The 17,377-nt window shown below is 34.2% G+C and overlaps 1 protein-coding gene across 2 annotated transcripts; it reads right to left on the bottom strand.

Annotated features, from left to right (window-relative positions):
• Positions 1 to 4,986: 4,986 nt before the first annotated feature.
• Positions 4,987 to 12,805, bottom strand: LOC122606693 (cellulose synthase A catalytic subunit 2 [UDP-forming]-like). Of its 2 annotated transcripts, XM_043779543.1 has the most exons (15): positions 12,668 to 12,805; positions 11,632 to 11,866; positions 11,334 to 11,554; positions 10,804 to 10,900; positions 10,534 to 10,708; positions 9,885 to 10,151; positions 9,149 to 9,494; positions 8,902 to 9,039; positions 8,394 to 8,519; positions 8,095 to 8,307; positions 7,465 to 7,822; positions 7,334 to 7,385; positions 6,862 to 7,042; positions 6,070 to 6,420; positions 4,987 to 5,864 (listed from the first exon to the last, which is right to left on the bottom strand). In XM_043779543.1, exons 1-15 carry the CDS (start codon positions 12,746 to 12,748, stop codon positions 5,283 to 5,285), a joined length of 3,423 nt encoding a protein of 1,140 aa, XP_043635478.1. In that variant the 5' UTR covers positions 12,749 to 12,805; the 3' UTR covers positions 4,987 to 5,282. The 2 variants fall into 2 exon arrangements, with proteins under 2 accessions (XP_043635478.1, XP_043635477.1); XM_043779542.1 differs by lacking the exon at positions 7,334 to 7,385 and having other exon boundaries at positions 6,862 to 7,058.
• Between the last annotated feature and the right edge of the window lie 4,572 nt (positions 12,806 to 17,377).

Below are 17,377 nucleotides of genomic sequence, written 5' to 3'. Positions count from 1 at the left end.
TACCATACAATATTAGAATTTTGGAATATTTAAGAAATTATTAATTTATAACTTTGACGGGATTTATATATATTTATATCGGGGCTTCAAAAAAATTATTATATTACTGTATTCTTTTATCGATTGATGTCTAATTTTATACTGGTTTTTATTGAGGTCATTAATTTATCGAGTATTAATTTATAAAGGTTCTACTGTATATACAATTATAACAATTAAAATGGGTAAAAATAGTGATACAAAAGTATAAAAATGAGTTACTATTGTTGTTTAAAAAAATAAAATAAAAATAAAAGTGAGTTACTCTAATCCTCTGAATATTAGTGTGTTTGTTTCTTTATAAATTGAGTATGGCAAACCATGACCAAAGACTTCAATTAGAGACAGGATACTGTAGAGTATTTTTTATTTTTTCAGAGGTCAGAATTGCTCGCAAATGTTAGGATCAGACATACCATAAATGAAAATCGAATACCTAAAGCTAACTTTAAATATTCATCAAGAAGAACACGAGTCTAAAACCCCTTGTGAATAAATAAGCTTCATCACCACTATTTGATTATGGTTAACTAAAGCCAGGATATTAAGAGGTCTCACAATGGGTTCGTTTCGGCTCGTTCTTTCACCGAGGACGAGTGCACACCGTTAGGTGTCACTCGTCCTCCCGCTCGTCCACCACTGTTCGTTCCCATACATACAAGTAGGAGTGTTCGTTTATTTTTTAATGCAACGGTCAAATGAGGCAAATTTTTCAAAAAATTGACACAACTAGTCCCTATGACGGCCATATTTATAATTCTTACACATTTTCACTTTTGGTACTTTTTTATCATTTATATATATAACATCTTCACATATCTAATTTTATACACAAAAAACACACTCTTATAAACATAAAACACACATACATATATCTAAAATCATCATGTCTTTTCCATTTCCGTCGAGTGCTAACACGTACACTCGACCGGAGTTGTTTGCGAACGACTCCGACGATGAAGAACTTATCACTATGATGGGCGATTTTATCGATTTGGTCGTAAATGGTGAATCTTCTACCCGTCTCACTCGTGTTCATATCCCAAGTGATCGACTTCGTACAGGACAACAATTGCTAAATGATTACTTTGTAGAAAACACAAAGTACCTGATGAGTGATTTATTTGTGACTTTTTCTCCGTTCGTTTGACACGTTTTTGAGGTATAAATGAATACTTAGTGTGGACTTTAAGGTACTTAATGGAATTAGGTTTGTGAACATGTTTGATTTGAGAGATGACTGATCGAGAGAGTAGAAATGAGCTTAGGAGTACTAAGGATGAAGTTTGGGGAATACACGTATGAAGAATAGGAACTGAAACAAGAAAACGCATGCGAAATGGAGCTGCCAGCACCGCTGGGACACACCCAGCGCCGCTGGATCGTACAGGAAATAGACCAGCGCCGCTGGAGCCTTCAGGAGCACACCCAGTGCCGCTGGGCACACTGCCAGCGCCGCTGGGACTAGGTCGGCAGAATTAAGGTTTTCCGTATTTTGCCTATAAATACCCCATTATAAACCCTAAAAACAGAAGTAGAGCACATAGGTCGAAAGTGACGGCTAGGGATCGAGAATTTGGACCTCTCAGGCACTCCAGAGCAGATCTAACATCATCAGATGCTTGGGGATCCAACCTTGTGATTTATAATCACCCGGTTTCATATTCTTTATCTCTTTCCGTTGTCTCTAGATTTTTATGTTATTTTATTTTATTAGATTGTTCATGGCTACTCAGCCTGTGAGTAGCTAAATTACTAGACAGTCGTTTGGACGTGATGTAAACATGATTTGATTGTTGATTATGGTTGATTCTTGAACAGTTTCTATGCTACATCGTAGATCCATATTTACTTGAATCTGATTTGTTATTAGTTTTCATATACAAACTGATTTTAATTGATTTGGTTAAGTCGACTTGGTACCGAGGCTCTAGGGTCATTTTAATCTGTTTGCGAAACATTGGTCGGTCTTTAATCAGTGTAATCATTTGATCTATAATTGGACACTTGATTGAGAGTTAAGAATTGGTTCAAACGAGTATGCGCTTAATTGGGTTAATCTAGCTGATCTGGTGTCTTTAAACTTTAACAAGAATCAAGACTTACATAAAAGATTTCAGTCGTAGTTATAGGCTCAGTTTTTAAAGCTCAGTGAGCGACCTTAACAAGAACTCATTGAAGTGTCTGACTAGTCGAGGGGCAATCAGATTAAATAATTTAAGTGAATCTAACGAGAATCTGAATGTGAAAAGAGTCGTTCAACAACTTCAACTATAACTACTTTTAAGCATGTCAATCAAAACCAAACGAATGTCAGTTTTTACATTTATTATTGTCTTCAATTTCATATGCAATTAGTTAACTAGGAAAACCCCAAAAGAAAACTGTAATCTTAATTATAAGTATTTTCATTTCCTTAGTTTAAGTTCCCTTCGAACGAACTTGGACTTACCTAGACTATACTGCCACTAGACATAGTACACTGCTCTTAGTCACATTATAAGATAGATTAGGTAGAACCTTGAATTATAAATTTAAAACTTAGGTAGTTTAATAAAAACGCACATCAGTACCCCCCCTCACTTCTTTAGGCGGCGATTTCGAATGCGAAAAGAGTTGTTCATGCGTATAGCTAATGATATAGCTTCTTTCTCCCCAATTGGTGATGAGCCTGTTCCGCGTCATTTTATTGAGTTTCGAAACCAGCTTCTAGATGCAAGAGGTAAACTTGGTTTTACTACAATTCAAATGTGTACATCTGTGATACGTCAGATGGCGTATGGCAGCGTGGCTGATTACTTGATGAGTATCTACAAATAGATGAAAAAACTTCTAGAGATTCGCTTGATGCTTTTTGTAAGTGTGTCTTTGACCTTTACAGAGAAGAGTACTTACGAAGACCAACAACAAATGATATACAGCGTATCTACCAAAAACACGCAGAGCTTCATGGGTTTCTAGGGATGTTTGGAAGCATCGACTGTATGCATTGGCCCTGGAAAAGGTGTCCAAAAACATGGCAAGGCCAGTTCACTCGAGGTGATAAAGGGGTACCAACCATTATGCTTGAAGCTATTGCGTCGTACGATTTATGGATTTGGCATGCATTTTTTGGAACGGCAGGTTCGAACAATGACATAAACGTCCTTAATCAATCACATTTGTTTAGGGAAATCATTGAGGATACGGTTCCGGATACTTCATTTACGGTTAACAGAACCGATTACAAGAAAGGATACTATCTAGCTGACGGTATTTATCTTGAGTAGGCGACATTCGTCAAGGCATTTTCATGCCCACAAGACCTGAAAAAGAAAAAATTCAAGAAGTATCAAGAAAGTGCGCACAAAGATGTGGAACGAGCATTTGGAGTTCTCCAAGGTCGTTGAGTGATCCTTACACACCCCTCAAGGTCGTATAGTGTCAACAAGATTCGTCGAACCATGTATGCTTGTGTCATACTGCATAACATGATTGTCGAGGATTCGGGTTATGTAATAACCTCCTATGATCTAGAAATCCTAGCTGAGCCACCCCGTGTACCTGTTCGTACCTTCCGTGAGAGGATGGCGGTCCACTCACGCACCAATAAGGAGCTTCGAGACCGAGGGGTTCACCATGGTCTTCGTCACGATCTTGTTGAGCATATTTGGCGTCTCCCGTGATCTATTGTTGTTTGTCTTAGTAATAATAAATTGTGAAACTATGTTGTTCTTTTTATTTAATAATGTGTTGTTTTTTAGTATTGTATTGTATGTTTTTTTATTTAATGGAACTTTTAAGTGTGTTTTTATTATAAAATTGAAATTGTATATATTAGAGGGTTAAAAGTGTATAATTAAATAGATGGTAGAATATTGGGTTGAAAAGATAAAGTTAAATAAATAGTGAGTTCTAGACTAGTTCTGGCATTGTGGGTGTTTTGAGGGGATTAGTCCTTGGTTAGTCCTTAGGCTGATGTGGAGCTGATGTGATGCTGATATGGACTAGTCCTTGGAGAATGAGTGTCTACCACTGTGAGAGCTCTAAACGATACTTTATATTCAATATTTTTACTCGGAAAACAATCCATCCAATAAAATGTAGAACTTAACATCAATAGCTTTCCGTCAAAGAACTTTAGATACCGAAATATTCTATTTTACATTTAATTATCTGCTAGCAACTTCACACCAGAAATGGAGCCGTGAAGCATCCAAATTTTACTCACGAGGTCGGTTCAAACCTTGGTACCTTACGAGGTTTTTCATGAAATGGAGGTATATATATGGTTGGCAAGACTTTATGCATTGACTGCTAAAAAAGAATTCTAACTCCATGAAGAGATTATTTGCATGCAATATCTATTGTATTCTATCCTTGAGAGCTTTTAGATTGCCACACTTACTCAAATCATCAAAAGAGTGTTATTTATCAAGAATTAAAGAATTAATCAAAAGGTTTTCTCATATGTTTAATCGTTAGACACAAACTTTTCTTTTCCTTTTCCATTTTACTTGAATCTTAAAATGAGATACGATAAATTTTTGTTTAATTGCTAGACAAAAACCCTTTTTTCCTCTATTTTACTTGAATCATAGAATGAGATTTTAGTTCAAGACTTCAAGTTATGTCAAGTTAATTCCCACTTTTAAAAGTAAATGATAAATTCCAATTTCCAGATATACCTTTATTATTTACTACATACAGTGCAAATTTACTTCCTCAATTTATAAGTAGCTTTAACAACAAATTTATATAAAAGATTAAACCAAAAAAGTAGGCATACTTTTTTTTTAACGTTTTTTTTTTACTGATAGACGCTTAATTTGAAACAAACGACCGTTTAGATAATACGGAGTATATAACTAAAATGATATCTGTACAATTTACAGAGTTTGATAGTTATATTCATTTAGAGTATATTATAACACATCAAATAAGTTGAATAAATATAACAAAAACCAATACATTTTCAACTAAATTTTATAAAAGAGGAACATTATAAAATAATAATAAAATGACTAATCAATCTATGTTCTTCTGGGATTACAAACAGATAAGATTTCTGAAATCCATCCCTTAATCCTCACAAGACTCCCCAAACCTTTATATAATAAGAATCAACTAAAATCATGACCCCAAAAAGTGAACTCTCAATCTACCACAAAATCACCTGCCTGTTTTGTATCTACAAAAACTAACCAACTTCTCTATAATAATACTACTTCAGAACTGCCTGAAAGACCATTTGACTATCATACTCAGTTACAGTCTAACCCGCAAGGGTCCAATACTAGGCCGTCTTTACTAACAAATGGGTTGGACCGAACCCACACTAATGTCAGAATCGAAGATAAAAGGATTGTCCATACGAGTATTATGGTGGGAACAGTCCTTTGTTTTCCCATTACACCCTTGAGGAAAGGGTAGAGATGAAGAATGACCCATATCGCGAAAAAAAGTTTCCCAAAAAGTGGACCCCACGATTCGTACCCATTGTTGATTGCGTCAGAGATCCCGATAACTACACCGATGACATTAAAGGCTAATAAAGTCAATGGTGGGATCAAAAGACTGGTCCACTTGAAGATATAGAGCTCGGCAAAATCTCCATCATCACCACCTTTTGAGGTAACAGTGAAGTTTGTATTGACGCCAGCCAAAACTTTTAGTAGACCTTGAAATAGAGCAAATAGATGAGAGGAGACACCACCGATTACCCAAAATTGCTCGTTTCTCCAAAAGTCGTCTATACCAACTCCACCCCATTGTATCTCTAAGACACTTGTTATGGCAATTGATAAAAACATGAGCATGAAGATAATGCTAGCATAATTGCTTATCTGCAAGATGCAAAAGAAAAAGTACATTAGAAATCACTTCAAAATCATGCCCTTCGTTTATAACAATTGCAGACTTAAAAAAACGTTATGCTAATGCATACCCTGATGAGAAATATTGAATAGGACACAATTGGTTTAGATTGACGTGGCAAGACAATAATGTTCATTAGCATGATTGCGTAAGAATATTTCATATTATTCTTACCTCTGGAACAATGAATTTCCCGCTGAGGAGACAAACAGCCGGAAGCGTGCAGTAAGCAACCAATGGAACAGACGTCAATGGATAGACAACAGAGTTTATATATGAAAGCCTCTCCAAAGGCTTCAAACCGCACCCATAACCATACCATATAGGACAATGCTTACTCAACAAAATTTCAACTGACCCAAGAGCCCACCTAAGAACTTGGTGAAGACGATCGGAAAGATTAATTGGTGCCGAACCCTTAAATGCGGGCCTCTTGGGAATGCAATACACTGATCTCCACCCATGACAATGCATCTTAAACCCCGTCAAGATATCCTCCGTGACTGAACCATATATCCATCCAACCTGCGTTTTCAATAAATTTAAGAATACACATTATAAATATCTCTGAAAGCAGAAACTACCGATGGCTAATTTGACCCATTTAACTAAATGGGTCACCATGGGGCTATATGTTTTCTGCAACACATCATATAGATCAAATACATCAGGGGCCACCAGAAGTATATTTAAACGCTTAAAACACGTTAATTCATTTTTTTAAAAACATTTACTTTATAAACTAATAGTATACATTCTATCATCATAACTGATAATCATATTGATAAAAGTTGAAAAAAAAATTGACAAAACATGCTTGCAGTTAAACCCAACAGGACGTAAGCCAGATCATTTTGACCCACATCTAAACTTTCCCATTTTGATTCGATGAACAACATGCCCATTTTACAATCTCTAACACAGATAGAAACTGAGATGAAACTAATATTGTATTGCTTTACATACCTCTTTTCCCCATTCAGTTTTATCTTCATAACCACAACTTATGACATGAATAGCTTCTTTCAAGAGCGATGCAGACGATGCCCCAGGAAGAACACCACCGTCTTCTATAAGGGTCGAAGCAATAAACACAGGAGACTGCCCAAATTTCTTTTCCAATTTTATCTGAGAAATGGGCAATGATCTTTCACCATCTATCTCTGCAAAAAAAAAGTCCTACTTTGTATAAAAATAAAAACAAAAAGAATAAGACACCAAACCTCCTCAAAACCACTCATTTTACCTTCCATGAACACAGGAGATTGCCCAGCTTTCTTTTCAGACTTCATATGAGGCATGCGCGATGATTTTTCACAATCTATTTCTGCAAAATACACAATTTTTTGTAAAAAATAAAACAACAAAATACTCAAGGTTGAAACTGCTTAAAAACCATTCATATTTACCTTCAGAAGTTAAAGGATATTGTCCAAACTTATCTTCAGGCATTATGTGAGGCATGAGCAATGATCTTTCACTATCTATTCCTGCACAGATACCCACCTATTAACAAAATAAAAACGAAAAGTTTCTAAACTTCAAACCACCTAAAAATCAGTCACTCACCTTCAATCCCCTCTTCGATATTCTCTAGTGCATGTATTTGAGTTGAAGTGTCCATTATTTTCTTCATCTTTTTCATTTTCTTTTTAGCATTCCCTTCTTCGATGTTTTGTGAGTGTTTTTGTATTGAACTTTCCATCATCTTCTTCATCTTTTTAGTTTTCTTTTTTGCATTTCCCTTGATTTTCTTCTTTCTTGATGAGAAACAACACAAACACCATTGAGGCAAGCAATTGCATGTTTTTCCAGGAGGTTTCATTCTAACTGGCGCATCGAAACCATACAATGCCTGTCTCCTGAAAACACATCCGGTTCCAACATATATCGGTCCTTGGATCCCGTCCAGCCCTTTCATATTAATCTATCAAAGTATTACAGAAGATTAAGAAAGAAAAAAAAAACGATTATTTACAAGAATATTGAATATTCCAGTATGAACAACCAGTCTACCATAAACAGTAACTTTTTATTATCGTAAACTAAAGGATAGTCAATAGAAGAGTTCCGAGGTCTGCATTGCTCAATTCAGGATATGTTTCATGTCCAAAAATTAGCCAAAGTGACCTGTTATCCGCCTGGTTAATTTTAGACCTCTATATACTCACAATAGTACTGATGAGAGGAGTGGCTTACATCAAAGAAGACAACGTTGCGATTTGAGTATCTATCATGCCGATCAATCCCATCAAATCTTTGAGGAAATTGAACGTAGCAAATTTTCTTTCCGGATATAGGGTCCATCATGAAGCACATAGACTCCCGGAGAGCTTTACTATTATTTATATAGTGATCACAATCTACATTGAGCATGTAAGGTGCATTTGTAATAACAGCAGAGACTCGGATCTTCAAAATAGATTAAAGTTAGAGATGTTAAAAGGATTGGAAAGTATAATTTTTAAAAGTTTCGTACGGAATTGAGAAGTTCATACGAGAGCATTCATTGCACCCGCTTTCTTGTGGTGGTCAAATCCAGGCCTTTTCTCTCGAGAAACATAAACAAGGGGTGGTAATTCGTTTCCTTCAACATCTCGAACACCATCATTCCCTAAGAAAACCTGTTGAATACAATTCATCAAAAATAAATGGAGTTATCGATATGGTGGCTCCACATCCAAAGTGTATGTGCTACAACATTATCCAGATAATTTAGAATATCACTATGACTGCTAAATGTAAACATATTTTCGGCATGCTTATTAAGAAGTGTAGGATTGTACACACTTGCTCTGACGTGAAATACTTATGCATAGAATTCTAATATGCAGAAAATGTATAATCTTATACTGTTTTTCATATTTAGAAAAGTAACAAAAGCTTAAACATTTATAAGTGTGCCATTGAGAAAAAAAAAATCGATGAGTAACTAATTCCGAAACTTTCAAACAAAGCATATGTCATAAGATGAGAATTAATATAAAGACAAAATTATGTTAGCACCTGAATCATTCCAGGATGATCCCTAACGTTATTTCCGGGCCACGGAGTCCCGTCCTGCATAGTCCATCCATCTTCAGGAACCTTTTGTGCCATGGACACAAGCCCATTTATCCGTACCTTAAACTCCTCGTAATCTCTCTGTATTTCAAATACTTGGATAATAAGTCCATAACGCTTAACATTGCATCTGAATTTGAACATGGCTATAAAAAGCAAGACACAAACTTGATGGATAGTTTAAATTTACCTTCATAGCACGGCGTTCACAGACAAATGCAGGATGTACTTTATCTTTAAGATAATCAACCTTCTCAGCAAAATACCACTCAGGAGCACGTGGTTCTATATTAAATTTCTTGCAGAAAGGGACCCACTTTCTTGCAAATTCAGATGTTTCTGAGAGTGCTTCAAATGTAAGCATGGCAGCACCATCATCAGAAACATAGCAGGCAACTTTATCCACAGGATAATCCACCGCCAATATAGATAAAACCGTGTTTGCAGTGATGAGTGGTGGTTCTTTTAATGGATCCACTGTGCTCACATAGACATCTATAGGAGCTAGCTCAGAAGCCTTCCCTTCTTTCTCATACCTAATTACAAAGTATCAAACTTTTAAACACTACTTCAAAAGTTCGAATATAAGATAGCAAAAGTATGGGGAGACAAGTTGACTAACGGGTCAGACACTTTTGGACTTTCACGTCATACAAGTAATTTCTTATGGTATGAGACCATTTGGGACCAGATTTATGAGATAGGTAAAAATTGCTACCTCTAAATTTGCGAGAGAGGGACAGAGCCACGACAAGACCTACATGGAAGTTATGGTATTGATGTGCATACCGTGAATGTTCATAGTGCACTGCTTTGTAGTGTAAAAGTCGCTAAAATAATAATATTTTAGTGCATTCTGTAACAATATTAATAGTACATGCCTTAGTCGGCATTCCTGAATAGAGAATGGAAAGGGTTGCATATACCTTAATGATAATCGGTCCAAGTATGTTTCACGCTCAATAGGAAGCCATTTCGGAAACTGATCTAAGATCCATGAAACAGCAAACCATATCTCACAGATAACTGAAGTGAGCCACAATCCATATGCATCATTTACAGGATGAAGGATTCTATAATGGAAGAAAAGACCAAGAATCACCATACGCATTAAAATCACCATTCTATACGGATTTATCTTGCTTGAAGGAATCGGCAGCTTCCTTGACAGTGGTTGCCTTCCCTCATCCATCCTGTATGATCAAAGTAAAAAACAATGAATTTGAAACTATTAACATATATTTAGTATTCTCGTCATTCTTGACTAGTGTTATTCACTAGCTTGATCATACTTGTACTTGAAAACACAATGATTAAGGTGCAACCTTTTGCAATCTTGATATATCTTTTTTGTATCTATCATACCTATGGTAATAGTTAATGTAAATATTGTTCTTTTTCTTAAAACAATAAATATAACTGTATCACTTTTAAAGCTGAGAGTGTTTCATTTGTCTGAGAGTCAAAATGGATAGGACATGGATCTTATAACTTATTAACTACCAATGCATTCTTAAAGTAATCAATTGAGTTGTATTGACATGTAATTAAGAAACCATTCGATAAAACACCTACATGGGCAAATCTTCATCATCTAGATCACCATCATGCCCGCCACCACCATCATTCCCCTGGTGCTTCATTATCTGAAGTTTATCGGCCTGTCTTTTCCTCCATTCCTCCATTCTATCCTTCCATGCAACCGTTCCATACCCATAAACTGCTATATCTTTCTTTGGGTCCATTGTTACTGCAACGAAGAACAGACAGTCATATTAAGAGTAAACGAACAAGTATGCAAAACTTACCCTTGAATCAACACCAAACAAGAAAGTAAACACTTACAAGAGACTGACGAAGCGGTATCAAAACACTGTGTAGGATGAACTCGTTTCGAACGCCCCATGAATGGCGGGATGATTAAAGCATGACTATCATCATCCTTCAATATTGAAAGTTGTCACTATTAAAAGTTAGTAATTCTCCACTTTTATAACTGAATTAATTTTTCAGGTTTAGGTAAACAAATGCTGCTTCCCGACATTAATCAAGGGTAAGAAAAGAATACCTATGTAGCCCTTCTTTTCACCTAGATCATGAGAATTTTATTCCGTAATTTATAATCACCTCCCACATGCCCCGCCAGGTACCGTTGTTCTATAAGTGACATTTTGGGCCAATTTATTTTGTTTCTTATAATTAATAAAATTTACCAAAACACTCAAAAAGTTGATCACGGGACTTCAAACAGCAGAAGCACATTCAAACATAATCTCCTATTACCCATATTGTTACAGCTGATTATTTGACTCTAGTTATTTAATGTCACATAACCACTTTTAATATCACAAATATCACAATCGTGTTATTATTACCTCTTGACCATAAGTAAGAAGAGGCATCTCATGACTAGGAGCAGCACCATCTACTTCAGATGCGGTGGCAAAGACAGAAATATTTGAAGCATCAATATTTATGTGTGAAGAGTATTCATAAAGACTATGAGGATTTCTCCTGTCATTGTTTCGGAGATCAAATTCGTTAGCCAAATCATCAAATCCATCCTCTTCTTCATCGCCATCAACTCTTGGACTCCCTAGTTATAATTGTTTTAGTCCTTGTATTTACACAAATACACTAAGAAACACATCAAATGAATGAGCATATCAATACCTTTGATTCTTTTGAATCTGGTTTTGCATTGTGGGCAAGCTTGATTACCATCCCTTCTTTCATATTCATAGCAAGGTCTGCATATAGGAAATGCACATTCGTTGCAAGCCACAAATGGCTCATAGACTAGGTGGGCGGGCTTTTGGGCACATGGATAAGTAGTTTCAACAGTCATTTCGATCTCATCCCCACAAATCTGACATATCTGACCACTTAATTCTGTTACAGAATTCACCTGTTGAAGCAAATATGTTCTCAGTTACCCAATTGATAATTTTTTCAACTTTTCTATACTAATAAATTAAACAAGGCTAAGCTTTAAGGCAATGTGAATACATAACAAGATCATATTATTCATAACAAGAACAAGAACATCAAAAGATTTAAGCTTTAAGAAAATGTGGATATGTAGAAAAACAAAAAACAAAGATTAGATTAACAGCAAAAAATCAAACATGCAAATGGAAAATTTTCAACATTGTAACATAATGAGGTCAAGAACATAAAAAATTTTAAGATTGAAGACAATGTGGGTACCTAGCATTATTTGTAACTTAAAAAAATTTACTTCGCCTAATATAACATTGATATGTAATCAACCTTGACACACATAATTGTGTGACACAATCAAATTTCAATATACATTAACTTACAATAACGGATGCTGTTTTCCTTGTCAGGTTAACCGGGTAAAGCAAGTCTTTGACTTTGACTCACATATACCTGGCCGGGTATCCCCGCGCCTGTTTCCGAACCCCTTCCCTGGCCACCCCCCATGTGTTACCTATTAAAGTTTGAACCTTAAGTATGCCACCTATGAGATGGTTATACATTCACTAAAGATTACTAAACAACTACCAACATAAATCCGTAATGAAAGCACAAACTTTTCATCTTCTGAATGTAGAATATCAATGTAGCACTCAAAATGCACCGCTATATCTCAAATTAAATAACCAAGAAATTGTTCACCCAAATATAATATATACATATATATGTATGTATATATAATGCAAAAGCTAAAAGCTGAACATACCTTTGCATATTCATCAGCATTGATTAGAATAAACTCATTTCTGTTGTGTGAACCAGCAATTAGCCTTCCATGGGTATCCATTGTCTCAACAAAACACACACAAATAATTCACACACTTACACAAAACATAGATAAAACAAAAAATCTTTAACAAGAAAGTTTAAGCCTTTCAAATACCCTTTAGCAAGAACCCTTAAACCCTTATTAGAAATCAAATGTGTGACAATATTATATAAGTAATGTAGAATAAACCCTTTGTAATATTATTTTATTAAATACATTATTATAATCAAGTGGGATTTTTTATGGGATTATTATAATGAACAAAAATATATATTATGAAAAGGTGTCACCAGAAAAGAAAAAAAAAAGATCCACAAAGAAAATAAGAATTTGGTTGTGAAAAAATATTGAATAAATGCTTAATACTGAACAGATGGATACAGACAGATGTATAGATTTAATGGATCTTTAACAGAAGTGTGGGGCCCACATATGGTGGTGGAAAGTGGGTCCCCAACAAAATTGGTACGGTGGTTCTTGATGGACGGGGTAAAACTGTAAAAAAAAAAAAAAAAAAAAAAAAAATATACAAAAGACCAAATCTTGATGATGATGATGATGGTGGCAATGTGTTGTGGGGTTTCAAAGATTGTGACTTCAAACTTACATTCACTTTCTTACTGGCTTGAACAGTTTAAGGTTTTGGTTGGATAGTCACGTGCAGTCAACGTGTTGGGTTGACGAGGTTTTGTATTGTATTCTAGTATTTGTACTTCAATGCATGTGTAATTGTACATTGTGTTTTAGGGTTTTTGTATTTGTATGCATATACTTTTATTTTTATTTTTAGGGTTTTGTTAATGAGGATGTGAGTATAAATTATTTAAGTGAATTAAAATTTGTACTTTGTCATGCGAAAATTAAAGAATGGTTTTAATGTATAAAGCATATATAGTTGTTGACTCGTAATTTTTAATTTGATTCGAAAACCTAAATTTTGAATTGTGACTCAACTCGTAAGAGTCAGGACATTTTTATATACCACATAATATTGCATAATTATATATGTGTGACGTATTTATAAACAAAATATAAGTTAATTATGTTTATACATTAACAAAATATTACATATTTAATAATTTTTGGTCATAAACTTATAACTTATCTCCAAATTAATAGTAAAAGGATAAAAAAAAATACAAATATAACATATAAAATAATGTAACCATAAATATAATATATAATACATAACCATATTATAAAATTACAACAATCATAAGTTGCGACTCGTATTGACTCGTTCCAAATTCACATCGCGACTCGTAAGAGTCATGAGAAAAAAGAGTCGCCCAGCGATTCGCCTCGTTTTTGGTATAAATTGACTCGATTCGTAAGAGCCGATTCGTGACTCGTAAGAGTCTAATAACTATGGTTTAAAGTACTAGTTCTTATGCGTGTAATAACCTACTAATGACAAGCCTTATAATTGTCATTATAAATTTTTATTTTATTTTATTTATTTACTTAGAGATAAATGTATCTAAGGAATAAATGATATAATTCCTAAATTGTTGTTTTGTATGACTAATTTAACTATTATAGCTCATCTTTAACAATTTACTCCATGCAAACAATATAGTCTTCTTCGGATTTAAGTTTTATTGTTTTAAAAGAAATTGTAATTTTTAATTAAATGATAATAGAGTTATGCTATAGTGACAAACATTTTATAAATTAATTTTTACAAACATAAATGACATGTAAGGCAATATAATCAAATTATTGAGAAATATAAGAATATCCACGCTAACTAAAAGTGTGAGTAATTATAACAATTTTTTGTAGTTTCAGCCGTTTAAAATGAAATACAAGTGATTCATGTACAATAGTCTAATCGTAATTTTTTGACTAGTCTAATCCATATTACTATACTTGATGTAACATCCCGATTTATGTTATTCTATTCCGTTAACTTTTACGTTAGTCGAGGTTGACCTATAGTTAGAAGAATTACATAATCTAAGTAGATAAATATAGTGTTGATTATTATGTGTTGTATGTGGATAATTACGTGGTAATTAAGTAGATTAAAGTGTGTCATTCATGTCGAAAACATGTATTGTGTTCCCGTTAGTGTAGTTAGTCATTAAATGGAGTTAATATGTCATTATGAATTTTAAGTGAGGACATGAGGGTCTTTTTACATAATGTTAACAGATGATTAGGTTCCCATTAGTTTCATAATCAATTTTCATAAGCAAAAGAATTAGCCTCCATTGAACCTTAACAATTTCTTTACATTCGTGACAAATTGTGGAGATTTTGAAAGTGATTCGGGTATGTTTTTGGTGTGTAATCCGTCCCTTAAAGTATGTATCATCTTACTCATTCAATTGGGTTCAATTGTATGTAAACAAGTAATTATTTTTAGTCTTGAAAGGTTATAGAGTGGTTGGTAATCGATTAATCAAATTTGAGTTGTTTTTGTAAACTATTTTCCATATATTTGATTTCTGGAACAAGAGATTGTATAAAACAATCAATCACAGTCATAATCTGAATGAAGTTGAGTTCGGTAATGTGTCTTGGATCATGGAGATCATTTGGGGTCGAAATGATTTGGAAAATATAGGTTTGATAGGTCTGAAAATTAAGTTGTTTTCAAATAATCAAAAAAAAATTTTCATTTTAACTCTTCATGAGTTGATTCTTATCTTTCTTAAAGGCTATAGGTGTCTTGTGAATTTGATATGAACTAAGTTTTCCTTGATTTTGCTTCATAATATGTAGAAAACACTGATTTCTAAAAATGTTCAAATTCTAGACGAGTTCAACAAGTCAATTTCCAAAAATTCATAGAAAAAAAAAAGAAATCAAAAATAGTACTTAAGTGATTCCAATGGCTACTGCTAGATAAAAGGATCAGAAACAAAAGGCGAAAATTAAATGGGGCTGCGAAAGGAGATGAGAATTCCAAATTTTTTCATGGGGTTATTAATGCTAAAAGACACTCGGGATATCTTAAAGGGGTTAAACATAATGGTATTTGGATTGACGAGCCACACGACATAAACAATTGTTTTCGTGATTATTTTGTAAATAAATTTGAAGGTTTTAAAGGGGCACAGTTCAACATTGATTCGTCATATTTCAAAACCATTCCGTCTCATGATAGTGCTCAACTCCAATCTAACTTTTCCATAGACGAGATAAAAGATGCTATATGGAGTTGTGGTGGAGAAAAAGCCCCTGGTCCTGATGGATTTTTTTTCGGCCTTGTTAAAAAGTTTTGGAATATTCTAAAGGATGATGTTCTCAAGATGGTCTTGGAGTTTCATGATCGTGCTTATATCCCGGCCGGGTGTAATTCCTCTTTTATCACGTACCCTCATTCCTAAGGTGAGTAATGTGACATCCCTCATCTGAGCGTATTTTCCCGGAATACTTTTCCGATCGTTTATAGTTCATTCCGTTCATGTATGTGACTTTATACTAGAATATGTATTTTAAGAGCATGAACCTCATTAGACTTTAAGAATTTATTGATGTAATAAGTGGATTTATGACTTATTTTGACTCTTTGAGCTTTTAGACTCTAGAAAATTTATGCGTGAACTCGTGAACAGGAGTAATACTAGCTCTCTTGTGAAAATGCCAAATTAAATGAAATACTTCAAATATAATCAATTAAATATTTATTAAACATATATGGTCATATTTATAACCGTTGGAAATCTATTGAAAAGTTACACTTAAAAATGTCGACAAAAATGAATTAACGGGTCTCGAGTTTCTGGAATCGTCGGGTCAAACTCTTTTAAATGAAAGTCAAAGGGAAAATGATTAGTGCTATGAGAATATAAAAGCAAAAATAAACCCTAGCCTCCCTTTTTTCTCATTTCTCTCACAACTTTCTTACACTCCTCCCTCTCCTCTCTATCTTGGCCGCCCCCTCCTCTCTTTTTCTCTCTAGATCGGCCACCAACCACCATCATCCACCACCGTAAACCGCCGTCGAACCACCATCGGTCACCACCCTTTTTCTTTAAGTTTCTTTTTTTTTCTTTTAATATTTGGCTAAACTATGACTAGATTTAATCTTTAAAGGTTTGTTCTTCATCAAAACTTAAGAAATTCTTATATGTATATATAAATATATATTTTCGGATTTGATATGTATATGTGGTTATAAATCCGAAATCTTTTTATAAATATATTCTTCATCCACCGATGCAGAAAATGCTCCAGTTTTCCATTATCATATGAGGCCGAAAAGTTTATTGGCAACAGGTCGACACGTATAAATCGGGTTTCTTTTCTTCTTCCTCCTCTTACATACAAATGTTTTGTATATTATATAGATATTTTCGGTTATATATATGTAAATATATATAGATCCGGATTTCTTGACCAAAAACATATATATTTCGGTTGGATTTGAGTACATGTGTATATATATCCGAAAACCATTACAAATACATTGTGTGTGGCTTGAATCTATTCGGATCCGAGAACCTTGACCTGAAAACCTTTGAATTCGAAATTATAGCACCGAAAATCTTTAAATCCGGGAACTTTGATGCGAAATATGTCATCTTGGGTAGGTTTTGTTGTGTTTATTTATGATTTCGGGTTAGTATGTGTTGTTATGAACCGAGATCTAGCCAAAACTGTGGGTATATATGAATTTCGAATTATTTTTGGTCA

The sequence above is a fragment of the Erigeron canadensis genome, chromosome 7, assembly GCF_010389155.1.
Source record: "Erigeron canadensis isolate Cc75 chromosome 7, C_canadensis_v1, whole genome shotgun sequence".
Classification (NCBI taxonomy): Eukaryota; Viridiplantae; Streptophyta; class Magnoliopsida; order Asterales; family Asteraceae; genus Erigeron; species Erigeron canadensis.
The sequence above is the reverse complement of the archived record's forward strand: the minus strand, read 5'-3'. Positions and strand labels throughout refer to the sequence as shown.

Bases quoted from the DNA above. Each gene is read 5' to 3' on its own strand.
- LOC122606693 (XM_043779543.1), bottom strand. From the start codon at position 12,748: ATGGATACCCATGGAAGGCTAATTGCTGGTTCACACAACAGAAATGAG. The intron at 9,495-9,884 runs GTATATGCAACC...CTTTGTAATTAG, and splicing joins TTGGACCGATTATCATTAAG to GTATGAGAAAGAAGGGAAGG. The intron at 6,421-6,861 runs GTATGTAAAGCA...TTGAAAACGCAG, and splicing joins AAACTGAATGGGGAAAAGAG to GTTGGATGGATATATGGTTC.